This window comes from Siphateles boraxobius, unplaced genomic scaffold (genome assembly GCF_051911475.1).
Source record: "Siphateles boraxobius isolate OS27281-9 unplaced genomic scaffold, OSU_SipBor_1 46, whole genome shotgun sequence".
Lineage (NCBI taxonomy): Eukaryota > Metazoa > Chordata > Actinopteri > Cypriniformes > Leuciscidae > Siphateles > Siphateles boraxobius.
The window spans coordinates 5,792,746-5,813,247 of record NW_027509097.1 but is presented as its reverse complement, the minus strand read 5'-3'; the positions used below and the strand labels follow the sequence as shown (position 1 = coordinate 5,813,247).

The following is a 20,502-nucleotide window of genomic DNA, read 5'->3' as shown; positions in this document are numbered from 1 at the left end:
AAAAGGTTCTTTGTAGTGGTAAAAGTTTCTTTTTTTAGATTATTAAAATGTTCCGCACAGTGCACACTATGACAAAAATGTTTTTTTTTTTACTTTTTCCCCCGCAAGTGTTTTTTTAAGTTGGCAGCCAGCACCACTATATGAGGACATAAGAGTTTACATCATGAGCATCTTACTATTTCATTTCATAAAACTATCATCAGATACACACTGAAATGCAAACTTATAAAAATAAAAATGTGAACTTAGAGAAATATATAACCATTGCAGAGTAGAATTTATTTCTCAAAGTAATAATTAAAATACAGTTTTTATTAAAACTTTATTTAAGCAATATCACTCAATTTTCCTTCCATGTTGTAAGTGTTTGCAGCACTCTCTGCAAAAGAAAAATTAAAGGAATTATTCACATTTCAGTTAAGCGTTCATTTAATTACTGCTGTTTTTGATAATAAATCAGAATCCAGAAAGAAAAACATTTTATAGGGCATCGAGTCCATTAACATCCCCAAAGCTTCAAAGTCCTGTAACACTTAGTCGGTTTGACATTTCATTGGGTAACGTTAGGCCCAAAATTTGATTTATATGAGGTTTAATGTTTTATGTTCACGTTAACTTACAGGTGCATAAGCAATGCTTCGATCACTTGTTTCTACTTCTTTGCTTGTTTTTGGATCCTGAGATTCTATTCTATTTTAGAAGCTGTGTAACAGCGCCCCCCTACCGTATAACAGTGAAACACGGATTGCCGTGAAATTCCGTCAGTGACGGGGAATGAGTTAAGAATTACCCTGTGTCTCAATGTCCATACTATCCATCCTAAATAGAATATGAGATTAAAAAAGTTTGTCCCAAAGCATAGTATGTTGAAAAGAGTAAACCAGAAGTCCCCTGATAGTCTACTAGGTCTACTGGTGGGTTTTCGAAGGGTGGATCTGTGCACACTCTAAACGCTAATAGTGCCCACAACCCATTGCACTTTGGAGAAGGAACTACAAACACGAGTACAAAGGTGTCAAAAAACGACAAAACATGGCAGATAAGCGCGACCGATGGTTTAGATAAAGGTTTGAGTGACTAATTAAAGTTTAACCTGATCAAAAGAAAAAATGGCGAATTGAGATGCAGCATTACACAATGAAAAGATCCTCTGGAAACCCAAAATGGATCTTCTATGGCATCGCTGTGAAAAGCTCCTTTTGCTTTACTTTTAAGATGGGAGAGAAGCAAAAGGATCGAGACTCTAAACACTGATGCTATAAACAGCTGAATGTAATAGTTTCAAATTAATAGATATTTAGCATTTTTATTCATTCAAGCAAATATTGTGTAACATATATATATATATTTTTTAAAGTTGATCACTATAGACTGTATCAGAATTTATGGAGCCTGATGCAGCTCCAGCAGTGTGTTTGCCTGACATTTCCACAACGGGATGAACCCACCACAGGACCTGAGAAAGAGAGAGTGAGAGGACCTAAGAATAGCCCAGGGAGAAGGTGTGCGTCCCCTCAGACATGAGTACAGATATATTTGGAGAGATGAGGCCCTCTGGGAGTGAACTAAAGCATAAACACAGACAAGCACACATAAACTGTTTAGTGGGGGGGGTGGGGGTAGTTTTTTTGAATAAATCCAGATAGGGGAACAAAACAAGTCCATTGGACCGTAGTATATAGGCTTTCTGATCTTCAGCAAATTAGATGTTCCATCAGGACCAGCTGTTCACGGTAACCAGCAGAGCCATATTTGAAGAATCATGACTGTGCAGAAGAACGAAGAGGAAAATCTCACTCCGTGTTTAATGAGGCAGCACAACAAAAGCACGGCGAACGCCCCACGCCAAAGAACTGCAAGGCACATGTGATGCAGTGAGGAGTGTTCATTAAATCGGAGGGATTATATAATATAAACACCACAGCAAAATACTCATTGTTCACTACAGAAAGATTCACATTTGAAATGAAGCTTTTGATCAATTTAGGAAACGAAAAAGAGGAGTTTTCATTGAATACACCATCAACTATTTTGCCTTTTGTGAATTATGTAAACTGGCAGAGCTTCTTTTTAAAAAAGCACATTTTGCACTGTATATATGCATGCTGTCAATTTTCCTTTCCTACATCCTAAAGAGATCTTCACTGTGTTTCGTATCTCAAGGCAGAATGCTCATTTCAAAACAAATTTCAAAGAGTCCCTGAACACTAACCCCTGCAGAGAGCTCGCCTGCCATTCTTCACACATTTTCTTCCGACAAATAACTACATACAAGATAAGATCACTGTTAATGGGCCAGTGAGAACGCAAACATGTACAGAGTCTTATCAGGTGTGACAGAAAAAACATGAGAGCACACCGTGAGAGCCCCCTTTATCTTGTTGTTAAAGATGGAGTCCTTTGTTTAACGCATGACTCTAGCCAATTTGATTATTTTAATAATTCAGCAACGATAATAATAATAATCTGTCCCAGTCCTGAAAACACTGTGTGTGAGACACGGCAGGGAACGGTATTTTTTTTCAAAGTATTGTGTTATTTCGCCTCATGAGTGATATTCTCTTACAAAAATGAATAATTTCGTGTTTTTTTAATATGAAAACTTAAGAAAAAAATGACCAGAACAAATCATTGCATTAGATTAGTACATACATATATGAATAACTTAGTTATTCATATTCAACCAAAATCAAAACATGCTGAGAATATATAAATGCACAAACTTAGAGTCGATTGCAAACGGAAGAGAAACAAATAAGTAAAAGGTATATACATCTATGAGATTCAGTAGTGGCAAAAAAAAAGGGTGATTTGTTTTTATTTTTAATGAATCTACAATGTTGATTAAACCATCGAAATATGAGGATAATATTTTATATTTTTAAATATGAAGAAAACCAAAACACTGAACCTGGTTAAGGTATTTATCTGACAAAATGATTTGGTGAAAATGGGGTAAATTTATAAAATGCAAAAATAAAATACATAGAATAACAAAAAGCTCACAGGAAAAAGCATGCACTGACAACAACAAAATCAACACCATAACTGATTGTTTGTATGACAAACTAGCCAAAATTATGTCCGCACTTCAATGAGTTATCACAAATAAAACAATTGACTCCAAGCACAACTACAAAATCTTTAACAAATATTTTATTAATTTGAATAAATGATGAAGATGTTGCTGCCGGGCCACTCTGCTCAGAAAAACAGAGAACACGCAAACAAAACAGCACAAGTGCAACAACCCCATTTAATCAAGCAAACATACACTTTCACATACTTCAGCTCCCGATTCAGGTACAGATTAGCAAGATAATGTTGTGAAAGGAATTCACATGAATGATTGAGATGAATACCACAAATGATACTCAACAAGAAAGAATTCACTCAGCTCCTCTCCTCTCTCATTCCTCAGAAGGCAGAAGCAGAGATGTCCACCACAGATACATCTCATTAAAACTCCTCTGAAACCCCTCAGAGACAGTGTGGGCTAAACAAGGACTTACACTGCCTTGCTTCTACAAGCACTAGTTTAACTAACCCTTTCAATACAAGACAGGACAGGATGTTGTGTTATTGATGTCTAACCTGTCTAACATATAGGTTCAATTAAACTAAGGCCAGGAAAATGTATTAAAATAAATGCAGTCATAGTGCATGATTCACTTACATTACATTTACACTTATGCATTTGGCAGAAGATTTTATAAAATAATTACTTGTACTGCATTCAAGGTACACATTTTAATCCTTGGAATCCATTCCCGATTCAATAGTGCACATTATTGTACTTTGTAAAAAAAAAGTGTGTTCTAAAATGGCCTTTCCCGCAGATGCAACCAAGCTCACATAGGCTGGGAATATATAATAAATAAATAAACAATACATCCTAACAGCAGTATTCCCAATAAACATCCAATCGTCCTACATTTATATCTCACTGTATTGTCACACTACAGAAGTTTAATGTTTAAAAGTTAAAAGTTTAATAATCTTATGTGTCTTTATAAAAACTAGCAACAGTCAAATATACCTGTTAAAGTGTTAACACACAAAAACTAGCTTTTTACAAAAGCAAAAAGACAAGTGTTGATATCCTTTTACACTGTTAGGCCTCACTGGATCTATCCGAGAGACAACATACTCTACTTTCAGTGGTAAACGTGTGAGAAACAGCAGCACATTCAATATCTCGTGGGCAGCCCTTCCTCCTTTCAGAGCAGAAAAAGTACAAGAAGACTTTCACACTACAGCAGTGTGAGTGTGAGTGAGTGCGCGCGCGTGCATGCGTGCGTGCGTGCGTGCAATCAATTAATTACAGTACATTTCAAAAGATTGGAGTCGGTAAGGTTTTTCTAATTAATTATTTTATTCAACACGGATGGATGAAATTCAAAAGTGTTTCATAAGTGATCATAAGTGTTGTTCTTTTGAACTTTCTATTCATCAAAAAATTCTGACAATAATTTTAAGCAGCACAACTGTTTTCAACATTAATAAGAAATGTTTGTTGACCAGCAGATCAGCAAATTGGAATGATTTCTGAAGGATCATGTGACACTGAAGACTGGAAACATTTTACTGACCACAAACCAGGCCTAATATATATATATATATATATATATATATATATATATATATATATATATATATATATATATATTAGACTGTCAGAAAAGACTTTAAACTCTCAGGCAGGTTTATTTTGACAACTATCCTTTTCTAGTTGAATGCCAATTACAGCAGTTATATGAATTTCTTTGTATTTCAGTTATTTTAATTCAACTAAATTAAATTCTACATACTGCTCGATTCAAACTTCACTGAAATTGAGGAACTGAACTAGATTTAAAAATACATTTATTTCAATACTGAATGGCACACAGTCCTGGCTAGAAATGGGTCTCTGTGTTCTGGGAGATCAGGCAGTTCTCGGTCTCTAGAGGCAGGACAGATCTTGAGCTTTGTGCTGTATGAACTGTGAAGGACTCCGATAGAGTGATTAAGGGACAGATAGAGGACAACTTCACAGGATAGAAAAAAAAGAGAGCGATGGAAATGTGTGTGCGTTTTAGGTCAGCAGTTCATCCAGAGAAAGAGGATCACCTCATGACATTGCATGCTTCAGAACTCTGTGTGTGTGTGTGTGTGTGTGTGTGTGTGTGTGTGTGTGTGTGTGTGTGTGTGTGTGTGTGTGTGTGTGTGTGTGTGTGTGTGTGTGTGTGTGTGTGTGTGTGTGTGTGTGTGTGTGTGTGTGTGTGTGCGCGCGCACACAAGCAGCACATAAAAAAAAGAGAAAGGAGGATGATAGGAAAGAAAATACGCAGGAAACAGGTACGCATGTTTAACAACATAAATACGTACGTGTAAAATCATAAATGGAGTGTTTCAAATAGATGTAAATAGAATCGCTGAAATAGATGTAATGGTAACAAACTGTAAACGCATTTATAACAAGGAAACAACAAGGTGTGGGCAGTGTGACCAAAATCTTATATCACAGTACGAGTAATATTATTTCATTGTAAAAGTATCAGACATTTAATTCTAATTATAAGATAAAGAGACATGTTTGTTGAGTAGCAACTCCGCATATTAGAATGATTTCTGAAGGATCATGTGACACTGGAGTAATGATGCTGAAAATTCAGCTTTGCCTTAAAACTATATTGTTAACAGCTATTTTAAGCTACAAGAATACTACTGTTTTGAGCAAATAAATCTAGGTTAACCTTGGTGAGTAGACTGTTCAAAAACCATTTAGAAAATTCTTACCCCAAAATTTTTAACAGCAGTGTTTATTTTTATTTTTTTATTACATTTTTGGAACTTGGAGGCAAACCAAAATTACAAAATTACAATTTCTACCATTACATGATATATACTGCCCAGACCTAGTTTTCAAAAATTTACAAGACAAAGAGGACAGAGAAAGAGAGGGAAACGCATGGTAGAGATAAAAGCAGCAACAGAGGCACCAGTGCCGGATGAGCAGTAAGTTAGCTCACATGACATACACTTCAGTACACACACAGTAAAAAGTAAGGGCCCATTACAAGTAGATACAAAACTAGGCAAATATTTATCCACAGGAGGTTGGAGTGTCAGAGGTGTATGTGAGGATTACATGACAAACACTTGAGAGAAAGAGGGAGAGAGAAAAAAAAAGCTAACATTAGTATCGGGCAGTGCAACAACTTCACAATCCCAAAAGGCACTGGATTCCACTCCAAATTCAACATTACGAGATGGACTCAAATATTCCCTCAGCATCTCTGTCATTTCTGTTATTTTAAGTTCGCTTCAAGCAGCTAAAGTGTGTCACAAATCATTCTCTACTGGGTCCCTCACTCTCTGCTGAACTAGCTAGCTGACTAATTTAGCATTTCCATTGCGTCTGAGATAGTGGCTACAGAGCTCTCCGATGCGGCGTGCCAGGACCTGTGCGGATCTCCGAGGAGGACCCTGGCTTAACTCAACCTTGCTAGAAGAAAAGATCAATGACTCAATGCCACCCAGAGCGCCAACTCACTAGCTACAGTTTTATCTGGATAACATGAAATGCAGCCAAGCTCCTGAGCCCAACTGTCAGCAAATTGCAAAACAATACTTCTTATAAAGTGGCGGGATTTTATTGCTGCATCAATATGGAATTCAACTGATATAAGCTAACTGCACATGCAGCGGTTATAGTACTACAGAAATACAATTTATTAGTTATGAATAATCTTACATGTTGGTTCCAAAAGTTCCAAAAACAAAAGTATTTTTTATTAGAAAACTTTTTCATATAAACTTTTCATCGGCTGATGTCGATATGACAGAGATTTGTAAGATATAAAATATCTGGAGGTTAAATTTTCAGGAAAAACAAGTATATTGTGATAAATACCATAGTCGTAATGTAAAATTACTCATACAGTGATGTCATATTTTCTCATATCACCCACTCTTTTCCCAGCCTCACCTCTAAATAAATATTTTCTGACATTTCCAAAACTGTAAGAAAGGGAAGAGAACACAAGATAGTGTGTACGTGATCATCTTTGGGTAATTTAACTATTCCGACCACTATCTGGAAAGGAAGTAACCTTCTCGTTTTTTGGTTCCTCATGGTTGTGGGTCAGAGCACGGCATCCAATTGTGGAATGAACACTTCTCATTAAAGCGGAATCATATCACACTTAGAGACAATCGTACGCAATCAGCTAGGCAGCTACACCGCCCATTAACATTTTATTACAGCCCACGTCTTCACCTGATTAGTAAGGGCCATTTGCATGGTAGTCAACATTTAAAAAGATAAATTGACTCACTTTAAGTTTCCTTTTCACTCTCGCAGGTTCTATTCACTTTTAGAACTTGGCAAAGGTTTCTGCCTGCAATCGCTCTCTTGCTCTTTCTGTCTCATTCCCTCTTTCCTGTCTCTCTCCCTAGAAGGATTTATGCAGTAGGTGCTAGACGAGGGTCAGAAATTAATCAGTACCCATTGCAAAAACACTACCAAAAATGACAAAAATGTCCCAGATATTTATACGGCGAAGGCCAAAAACATGTCATTGGTCAGTGAGACAGATGTATCCGCCCCAATCTCACACCATTGGTTGAGCAAATATTGTTGTGTCAGACGGGTGGGATTCTCAAGCAAACACATCAATGTTTTGAAAGAACTTTTTTTAAAGAACGCAATTACATACTTTCATTTTTACATGTTTAATATATAGTTAACTAAATGAAAGTTAATGCTAAATTGGCAATCCGTTTATATTGCATATTGTAGGGTTGGGCGGTATTTCGGTAATATCGTATACCGCGGGGTCTTAAAATAGCAACGGTATCAGTTTCAATACCGTCATTACCGGCACTTATATATAATATATAAATATCATTTATTCAATGCCTAAAAATGCTTATGTAGTCGTCATCAAGTGACAGTGTGGAGGAGAAAGAGAGAGAGAGAGAGAAGGGAGAGGCGGTAAATACTGACGAGGCAATATGTAAATGTTGCAATAAAAAAGGTGACCGCGAGAGATGGAAACACCTCTAACCTAATGTTGCATCTCCGAAACAACCACCCACTCACTGCTGCGAAGATGCATTTTGCCCCGAGTTCATTAAATAAGCGCATTCGTTTATATTTGTTAAAATATTATAATGTAATTTTTTTTTACGTTGATAATGAAAACTGAACAGCACGAGTAAGATGGGATGCATCGGGAGTCAGTCATTGACCACTTAATTAAGTTTCATTTTGTAAAAGGCCTTTCTTTAAAGTGAATTTCGTTTTGTATAAATTGTATCTTAATTTTAATAATTTTTTTATCAACCAATAATAAATAAGAATCAAATATAGCAGACAACATAATCATGACATGATCGTGCGCTGGCCCGCCGCGGTCACTTGCATTGAAATCTCATCATAAATTAACCGAAACTCAGTGTATGTCTCACAGACATGACAGATATCTAAATAAAGCTTGAAATGTCATTAAACGAAACAATTCAAAACGAAAAGAAATAGGCCACTCGCCGATTATTTAATCCATGATGTGCATATCTCTCTATCCGCATTCATACGGAAATGGCGATCATCAAATTAAACGAAACTTCAAAACGAAAAGAAATAGGCTAGCCTACTCTCTGATTATGTAATCCATGATGTGCATTTCTCTCTATCGTTCACTATGGAGATGGCGATTCGTCAATTTCTTTAAACGAAACAATTCAAAAGGAAAAGAAATATAGGCAGCATACTCTCTGATTAATCCATGATGTGCATTTCTCTCTATAGGAGCGTTCACTACGGAGATATCAATCGTCAATTTCTTTAAACGAAACAATTCAAAGCGAAAAGAAAAAGTCTAGCCTATACCTTCTGATTATGTAATCCATGATTTGCATTTCTCTATATGCGCGTTCACTAGGAGATGTCGATCGTCAACTTAATCTTTGCAGCACTGACAGAAAAGTTGTATTAATAAAAATCAATGGACGCGTGTCACCGGATTTACAAATGCACTTCTTGCTTGTTGCTTGTTAATTTAATTTAAAGTAATTAATAAAATGAATACAATTGTCATAATTAAAATAATTAAATATTATTAATTGTCCCATTTTTGCTCATTTATAAATAGCATTTATATCTACCACCCCCTCAGCAAATGGGTTAAAAAATTATTTGGCGCCACCATATTATAACGGCCCACGTATTAAAAATAGTCTAGTCTAAATAGGCCTACGAGCCATAGGCATTATTACATTTAATGCCGTCAGCCGGGATCAGAATCAACGTGCACGGGTTGGCCTTGATTTTTTTTGATTTTTTGTTGCCCGATCTGGTATTCAGTTTCTGAACGTTGTAGGCACAAGCCAACAGTTTGGTGACGCTGTCTGAGCCTTATGTCATAATTTTTAATTAGTCACGGTAATACCGTATACCCCGGTAAACTAGGGAGGAGGATTGAAGGTATCAAAATTTGGATACCGCCCAAGCCTAGCATATTGCAGTTACATAGTTTAATTGAACTATAGTACAATTTATTAGATGAGAATGAGATAATGCACATATCAAAACTATTGTTTAGTAATGATATCCTGTGCATTAGCAACTATTTGATGTTAATTTTATTTGATGTTATCTTATTGCTAAAATATAAATAAATGCATACAATAACAATAAACCAACATAATCATTCAGATTGAGAATTTAATTAAAAACATTCAATTAATATTTAATTACATTATCAATTTAAATTAAAAAGCTAAAAAACCAGAAAATAAAGATTTGTGTAATTGACATTAGATTGTTGAGGGTTTTCTTTCATTACAACATAAGTGGTACATATGTTAGATAGGAATTCCTTTGAATATTTTCTTGAAAAAAAGGTTGAGAACCATTGTGTTGTTAAACATAACCTAACTTTTTTTGTTGTTTTTTAAAGACCTTAGATATCAATTCCAGGAAGTAAAAGTTGCCTCTTACTACAAATTATTTTGGACACTATATGTACCAGAAAGAACTATTCCCACACCCAAGCCTTTAAAAGGTGAGTAATCAGATTTTTCTATTTCTACCTCCTAAAGACTTAAATCCAATTCATTTTACTGCCCCTCTTTTTCTAAATATAGTGTGTGAAAATTGAGTAAGCCTTATTGTCGGGAAAACAGCAAAATGATTGCACAATAACCTGATTTTAATAAGGCTATCACAGCCGAAGAAAAGAGGAACAGAAGGGATGCGGAGCAAAACAAAACGGGAAAGAGAGCAGGCAGGAACGGGAGGGAGAGCAATCGATGGAAGTTCTAGTAAAGGAACAGTACGCAGCAGCTCAGAACAAAGACTGCAAAATGAGTGTGGCTGGAACATCGCAGCACCTATCACAGAGAGAGATGGATGGAAGAGAAGAGTTGAACAATGCCAGTCCGTTCCCTGCAGTGAGGACATCTTTCTATCAGTCCTTATAGAACCTCCATGCTCTATGCTTCTGTCACACAATGGGGTTTAAAATGAGGCAGAACAAAGAGGCCAATGATCCGTAGGAAAGGGGATTAAGATTTGGGCTGTATATACATGCTCGACACACTAGGAAAATTGAATTCAAACACGCACTCTGTGTTCCGATTCATTCCTCTCATGTAATACACTGCCTGATAACAACCAATTGTTGAATACGCTCTGTGTGTGTGTGTGTGTGTGTGTGTGTGTGTGTGTGTGTGTGTGTGTGTGTGTGTGTGTGTGTGTGTGTGTGTGTGTGTGTGTGTGTGTGTGTTCCAGTAGAAGACCAGTTTGGTTTTTTCAATATATATATCTAGAGGCAAATGGCTGATATAATGTTGGTATACACTATTAGGGATGGGAATCGTAAAAAAATTTATTTTCTGGTTCTGGTGTTAACATTAACGATTCTTTTAGTACTCTTAAGGGTTAAATATCTGGATTAATTAAAAGTTAGTTCACCCAAAAATGAAATTCCTGTAATTAATTAATTAACCCAAACCTTTAAGACCTCTGTTCATCTTCGTAACACAAATTAAGTTATTTTTGATGAAATCCGAGAGCTATCTGATGGCTGAAGTATACTTTGGGCTTGAACAACGATACTAAAACAAATAATTTTGTATATGCTACCGTTTTCACCACAACAACAAAAATCAAATGGGATTTCCCTCAAAACTGCCACAATCAAACATTCTATTCAAATCTAATTAAATATCAAAACAGAATAAAATAAACTAATTTATCAAATATTTCAAGTCATCCTCATTTTCAAGCCCTTCATTTATTATGGCAACGGACAAGCCCCCATTTGTTACGACCCATCGCTCAAAAGGGATGCTCAGAAGGCGTGCTTGCTGAATAAAACATTCAAAAAAAATCATACTGACCCCAAACCTTTGAATTGTAGTGTATTTCATTCAAAAATATTTTTTTTAACTACTGAAAAAAACAAAACAATGTATATCTTTAACTACATGTCATATAATCAATTAGCGAGTAACTACACTGAGTCTCACAATTAGCTGTAAGATGTATGTTTGATTCACTAAAAAGAACCGAATGTTTCATTCTGGAATCAGAATACACAGGTTGTACTGCATCTTTCAAATTCACCGAAAAGACAGGCTCATAAAAATCATTTGGTTCCAGTATTATTATTTTTTAAATTGACATGTTATGAATAAGAAATGGTTCTTGGATCCAAATCCTATACACTGTACAATAGTGAATGCACAAAACTCCTGAAATAAACATTGATTTCACATTTAAAAATGGTTTGTTATCCATTTAGAAGACCGTCAGTAGATTTTAAAAAAGAATCTTGAGATTAGACTCGCTGAACCAAAGTACTGAAGATTTATCCGCAATGTACACGTGCTACTTTTATAGCCTCATTTGTGTTTTACGCAACATTCTAGTTCAAAAATGCAAAAATGTGAACAGGGCAGCTGGAAATGACTATGCCAATGATGAAGCGCTAGAGAGCGAGCAGTCGGGAAGATGCATGCAGGATAAGTGACAGTGATCTTAATGACCCACGACATGAAAATGCGTTATAACGCTTCTAGTCAGATCAGTCAGAGGGAGAGTATGATGTTGGAGGGCAGGCAAAGCAGTTCACATAGTAGAGGACAAGTCTTCAGACAGGACTATTTGATCATTTTACTGCAGGGGTCACACCCTTTTAAGCCATTTCAGAGGAATAATTCATGTGTACACAAAACATATATGCATAGTGGGTGTATGTTTGTGTGTGCAAACACTAGGAGAGGAATCGTTTGGCCCTTTGGACAACTGAACTGTGACATTTTGATCCTGAGTATCACAACAAAATTCTGAGGTAATTCAGACTCCATGTCGGTTTTCGTCAAGCAAAACAAGCAACTAGTCATTGGGCTCAAGTCGGCCTTAGGGAGGTTAAGTCCTCTCAATAGCAGCTTAAACTGAATCCACTAGATCCGAGGAGCAGTTTGAATCACCTGTGCCACTTGTGTAACCGTTTAAGGTTAAGTTTAAACAACATATGTCTCCAAAGACAGAGAAATTATGACCACAAGGTGGACAAAAAAAAAAGCACAATGTAAGAAATGGTTATGGCAACCAGCCTCTGAGCCAATGAAATACAATTAAATAAGTGGATTAACCTCAATACAAAAGCAATCCCCCTTGCAAGGTAAGAGAGAAGAGGACACATACATGCCAAAACCATAACTTCATATTTTTTTGTGAAATTCAACAACAGAAAGCACACAGCACATCAAAATACGAATTGAAAATCTCTAAAGCACTTTGAATTTAGTAAAATATTCTCGTCCTTGTATAATTTTAAATGCTAGGGTAATCACATTTACCTTCGCCTGATTTCTGGTCATTTTGAATCTGTTTAATTGATTTTATTTTCCGTAATTCATATAAATAAATGTACATTACTTTTTAATAGAAATGAATACTCAGCAAAGAGGCATTGAACTGATAACACGATATTAATGTCATTTACAATGTAAAAAATTGATTTTGGTTTTAAATAAATGGCTGTTCTTTTAAACTTTTATCATGGTTTCCACAAAACTGTTAAGTAGCACAACCGCTTTCAACATTGATGATGATAATATGAAATGTTCCTTGAGCAGTAAATCAGGATATTAGAATGATTTCTGAAGTATCGTGCGACACTGAAGACAGGAGTCATGATGCTGAAAATTCAGCTTTAATTTTTTTTCGAAATTACAATCTATTAAATTAGCAAAGTTATTTTCAATTTGACAATAACAAATTGTTATATTCCACAAAAATGTTTTTTAATCAAATAAATACAGCCTTGGTGAACAAAGGAGACTTTGAATTTGAATTTTAATATACTGTATAACATTTTCATTTTGTCTCTATTTTTTTCCAAGTGACACTTACTTTTGTTTCATCTATAATAATGAAAGTTATTATTATATAATACATTACAAAACCAGATAACACAGCCAAGCAGAAAAAAAAATCCTAAATTTTTTTTACCAATTCTCAAATGAACGAATATCATTTGGCCATATTCATTTGTGCACTATGACACCGCCTCTTCATAGGTAATGAGTCATTGAAGACCCTTTGGAAAGCGTTTGCACCCCAGTGAGGGGGTACACGTGTCTACCAGACCTCGGTTGCCATTTCTATAGCAATTCAACCTTCGTGTTTCCGAATAAGCCAAGCTGCAAGCATTATGCACTCAGCTGCTGTCATTACACCATACATTTCCTTGGCTCGAAAACCCTCCCCCACCCGCTAATAAGGTCGTCATATGACCTGACCAGAGCGCTAATCACACAAATATTTATCTAGGCAAATAAGAGAGGGATTCCTGCATATGGCACGGGGTCTCTGCGTACCGAGGCCACTATAAACGAAATGAACCAAAATAACCCCAGTTTCTGAAAAGCTGTCAGGTTGTTTCACGTATCTGGGCAGTAGGTGTACGGAGGGAGACTCGTCTACTCTAAGCCCCTGTCAGGCTGACGTGTTGCTTCTCTGCAGACGTGTGGTGCCAGGGCACCAGGCAGTAAGGGATTATGAGGGATTTTTGTCCCTTCTCATTCGTTCTCATCCTCAACTCAGACCATCAACACAAGTCTTGAGCTCCTCGTTTGAGGCAACCAATCAAATACACCCCAAGAAAAGCGGTTGCCTAGCTACTGCAACAAGCTCTTGGTCAAAACAGCCAATGAGTGAAGCATTACAGCAATATCACTTTAATCTATTTTTTAGGAGAGTACAAAAATAAGCAGGTTCATTTTTGGAAAAATACTAGAGTTAAATGATTTTCATGATGTTTGGTTCTGTTGACGTTTTTTAAAATGTCTGCATTCTCTTATTTTCTTCAGTGTCACAGTAAACTAAAAGATGCTTAATGCTTTAGTTGTGAGCTAACAGTTCGAATTAGAGGGACAGACTGAGTGCCAGTACATAAATAATACTGCTTTGCAATCTCTCCATCGTTTTGGAGAGCTTCTGTGCTCCTATTGGTCAATATCACACATGTGACGGAACCGGTCGTGGAGGGGCGGGAAAAAAATAAGCACGCTTGTCTTTCTGTAGTGACATCGTGAAGCGTCACAAACACTGTGCCTTGTGTCCTGACGCCCATTGTCATTTACGAATCACCACGACACCCTTCGACAAGCAGATCGCGTGAAAATCGAGTTAATATATTGTGTAGTCTGAAGATATTTAATGCTTGTGAAAAAAGTATTTTATGCTCACTAAGGGTGCATTTATAAAATATTATAACAATTTTAAATAACTGATTTACCATTTAAATACATTTTAAAATGTAATGTATTCCTGTGGTGGCAAATCCGAATTTTCAGCAGCCATTTATTTCAGTCTCCAGTCAGTCACAATTTTTTGGAATTTTTGTCTATAAATACATAACAACAAATGTAGTAAATGCTTTACAGGATCAATTAATTAGCTGGCACTTCCTCAAAAGTAAAAGGAATCATTAATGGAATCGCTAAGGAACAAACTTCATTAAGTGTAATCTGAATCAATGCATTAAATTGAATCATTAGATTCTCATCCCTTGCGAACTAATCTATTCAAATTGAACTAGAATTAAATACACACACACATCAGCGAAAGTTGAGGGAACATTAAACCAATCATCCATCTCAAATGAGACATGGATGAATTGAATATAGAGTTGCACCACGATGACAAGAACCACACCTTTCCCTGGGCATCCTCCAGAATCTCCATATTAGCCGTTAAAGGGATTCTGTCACGCCCCTCTTCCTCTGCTACCCGGACGGCTGAAGCACGGTCCAGTCTTAATTGTCTGGGCTGCTGGAGACAAGCACTCAACAAAGAAAATGGCTGTGCCATAAACAAGACCCTCACTGTCCATGCTCTCCACTTAAAATCACATTAGCTTCATCGAAAAACTGCAAATCAGCAAATCGAGGACGTACTGCACAAGACACTTCACTTACTAACCTTCCACCGTTATGACAAACAAGCTTCTCCAACCTGCTGAGGCAGGTACAATTAGATTTAATGCAGCAGACCAAAACCCAACCAGCTAAAGCAGAAAAATACTTATTTTATTACAAAATTCAAATCACTGAACATGTTGATTGATCATCAATGGCTCAAAACAGCTTCACCCTGGCTCTAACACAGTCATCATTTTACTCAATGATAAAAAAGTTTACTATCCGCTGAATTGATTCAGAATCTTTCTTGTGTATGACTCAGCTTATAGGCCTTTCTGACATTCCCATAATACTGCACATTTTCCCGTTTATCAGGGCAGCAACTGAACATTCAAATGAGAGAAACGAACACATGCATATGAATATATCCAATAGTAACCAACGTTTTTTTTGCTGGAAAAATCCATTCTTCAACTAAAATTACAAAAAAAAAAAAAAATTTTCCCCCCTTTTGAGCGCCATCATTTTTTTTCTCTCTCTCTAATCAAAAGCAGCTTTCGTCTTCAGGAGCTGCACAACAAAGCATGCAAGTTCTGTGACACCACATGGTACTGATAAACACATGCTTGCACAAAAAGGTTCACAAAGTTATTTCAAAACTGCAGGTGGGACCATTTGCCAGATTTGTGCTGCAGGGCACAGCACATATTCTCATGCGTCTCTTCAAGTTCTGAGAAAAACAGGGCTGGACAGATGCAAACTTTTCTGCATGCGTTTCCTCTACAAAAACATGAACACACTGGGCTCTATCTGAAGGACTGCGACCATCCCAGCAGGCCAGGGTTCAACACACATTATTGAGTTCAGTTTTCTTTTCTATTTTGACTATTTCCTATTGAAACAGGAAGTTAGGATAGGACATGCATACCAATGGGCTTGTCCTTTTTTTGAATAGCCAGCAGCCTTTAGTTCACGTGACAGCCGCAAATTCTGATTTACTGCTTGTTATTTCAACAGTGTTAACTAAAACAATTTTTGGCATTTGAGATAAAGCTGAAATACATTAAAATATAAATATTACATGAAAATGTTGCCCTTGGTGACTCGGCGAAATTTACAAGTTAAAGTACTAAAACTGAGAAAAAGCTATATATATATTTTTATGATACTATAATAAGTATAACACTCTGTTGGCAGTCAGAAGTAGTGGTCGACTAGAATATTAAAAGACCATCCACCTTATTCCTGAAGAGCTGCTTTTTGATTTGAATTATGAGTGGCATTTCCGTTTTGAGGAACTTCCATTCAAAAAGACTGAAACGAATAATTTCAAATCATAAGGTTGCCCTACAAATAAAGCTTATTCGCCAGTATGACTCAATGAGCTATCAGTTTTCTTTCATGTTTTATCATGTTTTTCTATCAGGTTTTATTTAAGAATATGAGAATAACATAACAATTGGTATTTTAATGTGACATGTTAACAAGAATATCTATGGCAAGAGCTCTTTTCAGTCACTGCATTCTTTTCCTCATGATAATTTTATTTTTTCCTTTTGCATTCCGCTAAAAAAGGTCAACATATACTCCACATTTGTGGTCTGTTCTCCCAATTTAATTTACGATATATGCCATAAATAATTCACTGGCATGCATGAAGAATCCCTCTTTTTTTTGTCCCCAAATCCTCACGTCACTTTCCAGGTTTGTTTTCACGGGTAAATACAATTTATTATCTGTCAAAATGGCTGAAATCACTTTGAAATAGTATCATGAAGTAAATATTTTTTTTCAATTATTATTAAGGCAACGTATGTTACATAATACAGATTTCCACAGTGATATTTAACCGTCCGATTTTGCTGTGGAAAGATTCTATTTCACGCTTTTGGGGTTATTCATGGTCTGTTGAAAGTACCTTGTTGATGCTTGTACACTTTTAAATGTCCTTTTAATGTTCAATTGTTGAAGGGTGAGTAGAATAATGTAATGTCATTGTACACATTTAAAAAATATATATATTATTGAGTCCATAGAGCTTCCATAGAGTCTTTCACTGATTGTTTACAGCTTAACGGAAGTTACTCCCATAATTCGCGCAAAAGCGCCATGGGGCGTAGGAATAATATGGATACCGATATTCACCAAGCAATGTGGCTGCTTGCCAGTTAAATGGAGTCAAATATAATACAATTTATTGACCACAAATAAAATATAGTTAAAAAATGTATTTTATACAAAATTCACTAAAACACTTGCATCCGGTCCACTGACAAGGTTGTCAGTAGATTTTGGAACTGAACTGACAATTGGAGAAATAACTACTTCTGTTAACCAACTAATCAATGTAATAATCTAAAAATGGCCAAATAACAGATGATTAATCAGCCTTATCACTATATTTGTATAGTGCTGGTCAGAAGACACAGGAATTATGGGAAGGAGATGTTCTCATTCTAGAAAGCATTTCACTGGACAAAAAAAAAAATGTGGATACGCCTGTGAATGCAGGATGATTCATTAATATTTCTGGTCTGTTTTACCAGACTACTTAAATGAGTGTATCTGAAATAAAGTTAATTACTGGATGTCAAATTTTACGAGAACGCAACCAAAAAGACGCCCTCAAATAAACAGACATGCAATAAAACCCACAAAACTCCCATTTTGATTTGAACAACTTCAGAGGACGACGTCTTTTCTCTTCCCTTCAGTGAATGCAGAGTGAAAAATAAAACACAAAGCACTTTTATCCCATTGTACTGTACAAACTGGAAGAGTGCTGAATCGAAAGCTTACCTCTTGCTGACAGTTTCTTTGTGTTAATTATTTTAGCAGCATATTCCTGGCCAGTGGATTTTTTCACACATCTCCGCACCACGGAGAAGGCACCCCTGCAAATACACAGAAGAACACAGAGTTTGATTTCCCTTTAAAAAGTAAAAGATGCACCTGACTCTTTCAAACTAGGAAGAGCTGTCAGTCACAGATGACGTAACAGCAGTTCCATTATAATTTATTAATGAGAAGTCTGATACTTCGTTTTAAAGAACCGGTTTCAGCATAGATCCCGGTGTAGCATATTTTATGCTTTATGTGGAACATATTACATATTATTAAAGGGATAGTTTGCTCGCAATTTACTCGCTCTCAAGTTGTTCCAAACCTGAATATGTCTTTGTACTGTTGAACACAAAGTAAGATATTTTGAAGGATTTTTGTAACCAAACAGTTGTGGGGCACCATGGACTTGCATAAAAATTTTCCACACAATGGATGTCAATGGGGCCACAACTATTTGGATACCCATATCCTTCCAAATATCTTCCTTCGAGTTAAGCAGAACGAAGACATTTATACAGGTTTCGAACAACTTGAGAGCGAGTAAATGATGACATCATTTTAATTTTGGAATGAACTATCCCTGTTATAAATAAAGTTTTTTAATGTAATGCGGTTATACTTACAATCTAAATATGATTTACATTTACATGAAATTATATTAAAAATCATCATAGTGACTCGAGTGCCGCTGGGACCAATTCAGTTTGATTAGTGAACGAATCATTCAAACCAATTTTGTGAACCGGTTCGACCGATTCATTGAAAAGATTCGATACGAGTCATTCGGTCATAGCGAGACGTTAAAACATGAAAAGAAGAAGTATGAATAAGCAAATTGGCTCATGTCAGGGAATAAATTAGTTAACATAACACTATCTACTACAACATATATGACATTTGCCTCTAGAAAAACGGGCGGCATGAAGAGGACTTCGCATCTGCATGATAGAAGGCTGTAATGCTCTTTCCAAAAGTGAGATTGAATTCTCAGAAAGGCGTCACTGCTCATTTATTGATTTTATAATCCCTCTTTATCGCTCCTCTCCTAAGATATTTAAGTGTGATTAACTGTGTGTGCGACACATTCAATATTTTATTGTAATATCAAGTATAGGCTACAGCTACATCTTTAGTGCACTACTCTGCAATAATTTTAAGCAGCTGCAGAAGAAAATTATTAAACCTCTGGTTACAAGCATAAAACAATCCACAATGTTAATGCCATGAAAAGTGGCAGCCAAATACCGAAAGTGACGAGGAAACCTTCCTGCCCATCAGCAAGCCCTTAAAATAAAACAAGGCGTGAACACAAAACACAGTGCATGCTATATTCAACATTCTACGCTTACATACACATTACTCAAAACCACTACTGCCCTTCAAACCTGACATTTAAAACGCCTAAAGCTTAGATCCGCACAGGGGGCTTGATCGGATCAAGCCCAGAACCGAGTGCTGTACCGTAGTGCTGTCTTGATCCGATCAAGCCCCCTGTGTGTGGCTTTCGGAGAGGTTTACGAGTCTCTTAGCAAGTCATTTACCCTGCTGTCAACACCCAAATAAAAGAATGGAACGAAACAAACAAGAGTAACTTGCGCCGATGACGTCACACTGCTACAATGTTGCGCGCACTTACTTTCCCAGCTCTTCGTAAAGCTGATACTCGTCCGTAAACCTGGTCGAGGTTACGATTGTAGCCATGTTGTGAGTGCGTGTGGGGAGGGGGGTCGATGCCTCTGCTGCTGCGGTTCAGGTTTCGGGAGGAAAATCTCATGTGTTCCAGAGAGAGAAAGAAGAGAGATACAGACGACGGAAAGAGTGGAGGGGAGGGGCTAATTGTGGTGGGGGTGGAGAGAACATAACGCGAGACAACGCGAGACTTCCATGCAATCAGCAAAGTCACGGATAGGGTGACAGACAGTCAGTTCCTTTTCATTTATATATATGGCAAGAGTAATTTTTGAAAAAACATTTCATTGAATAAATTATGTAGATAGTACAGTAAAAAGGTGCCACAGTATAATAAAACAATATTATAGAGTATAATAAAACAAATCTCTCTCTCTCTCTCTCTCTCTCTCTGAAGTTTTTTGAAGTTATGTACTTTGTGTTAATTTTTTATGAATAGTCCGGAAACGTTTTACGAGTTCCAGCTTTAATTTGTTTTTAAAGTGAGGAGTGTCCTCTGGATAACATACATAAAAATAAACAAAGGTTAGTCGGTAATTGGCATTT

At 36.4% G+C, this 20,502-nt stretch overlaps 1 protein-coding gene across 19 annotated transcripts in view; it reads right to left on the bottom strand.

The window, feature by feature from the left end:
- The window catches only part of camk2g1 (calcium/calmodulin-dependent protein kinase (CaM kinase) II gamma 1), an 80,411-nt gene extending 60,297 nt beyond the window's left edge, over positions 1-20,114 (bottom strand). For 16 of the 19 annotated variants that reach the window (XM_077200383.1, XM_077200389.1, XM_077200394.1 and 13 more), the window contains exons 1-2: positions 19,904-20,086; positions 18,223-18,317 (exon numbers count right to left, since the gene is read on the bottom strand). In XM_077200383.1, the coding sequence (XP_077056498.1) occupies positions 18,223-18,317; positions 19,904-19,968 (160 nt within the window). In that variant the 5' untranslated portion in view covers positions 19,969-20,086. Of the gene's footprint in view, positions 1-18,222; positions 18,318-19,903 lie in introns of all 19 variants that reach the window. The other 3 variants (XM_077200401.1, XM_077200395.1, XM_077200399.1) reach the window with 3 other exon arrangements.
- Between the last annotated feature and the right edge of the window lie 388 nt (positions 20,115-20,502).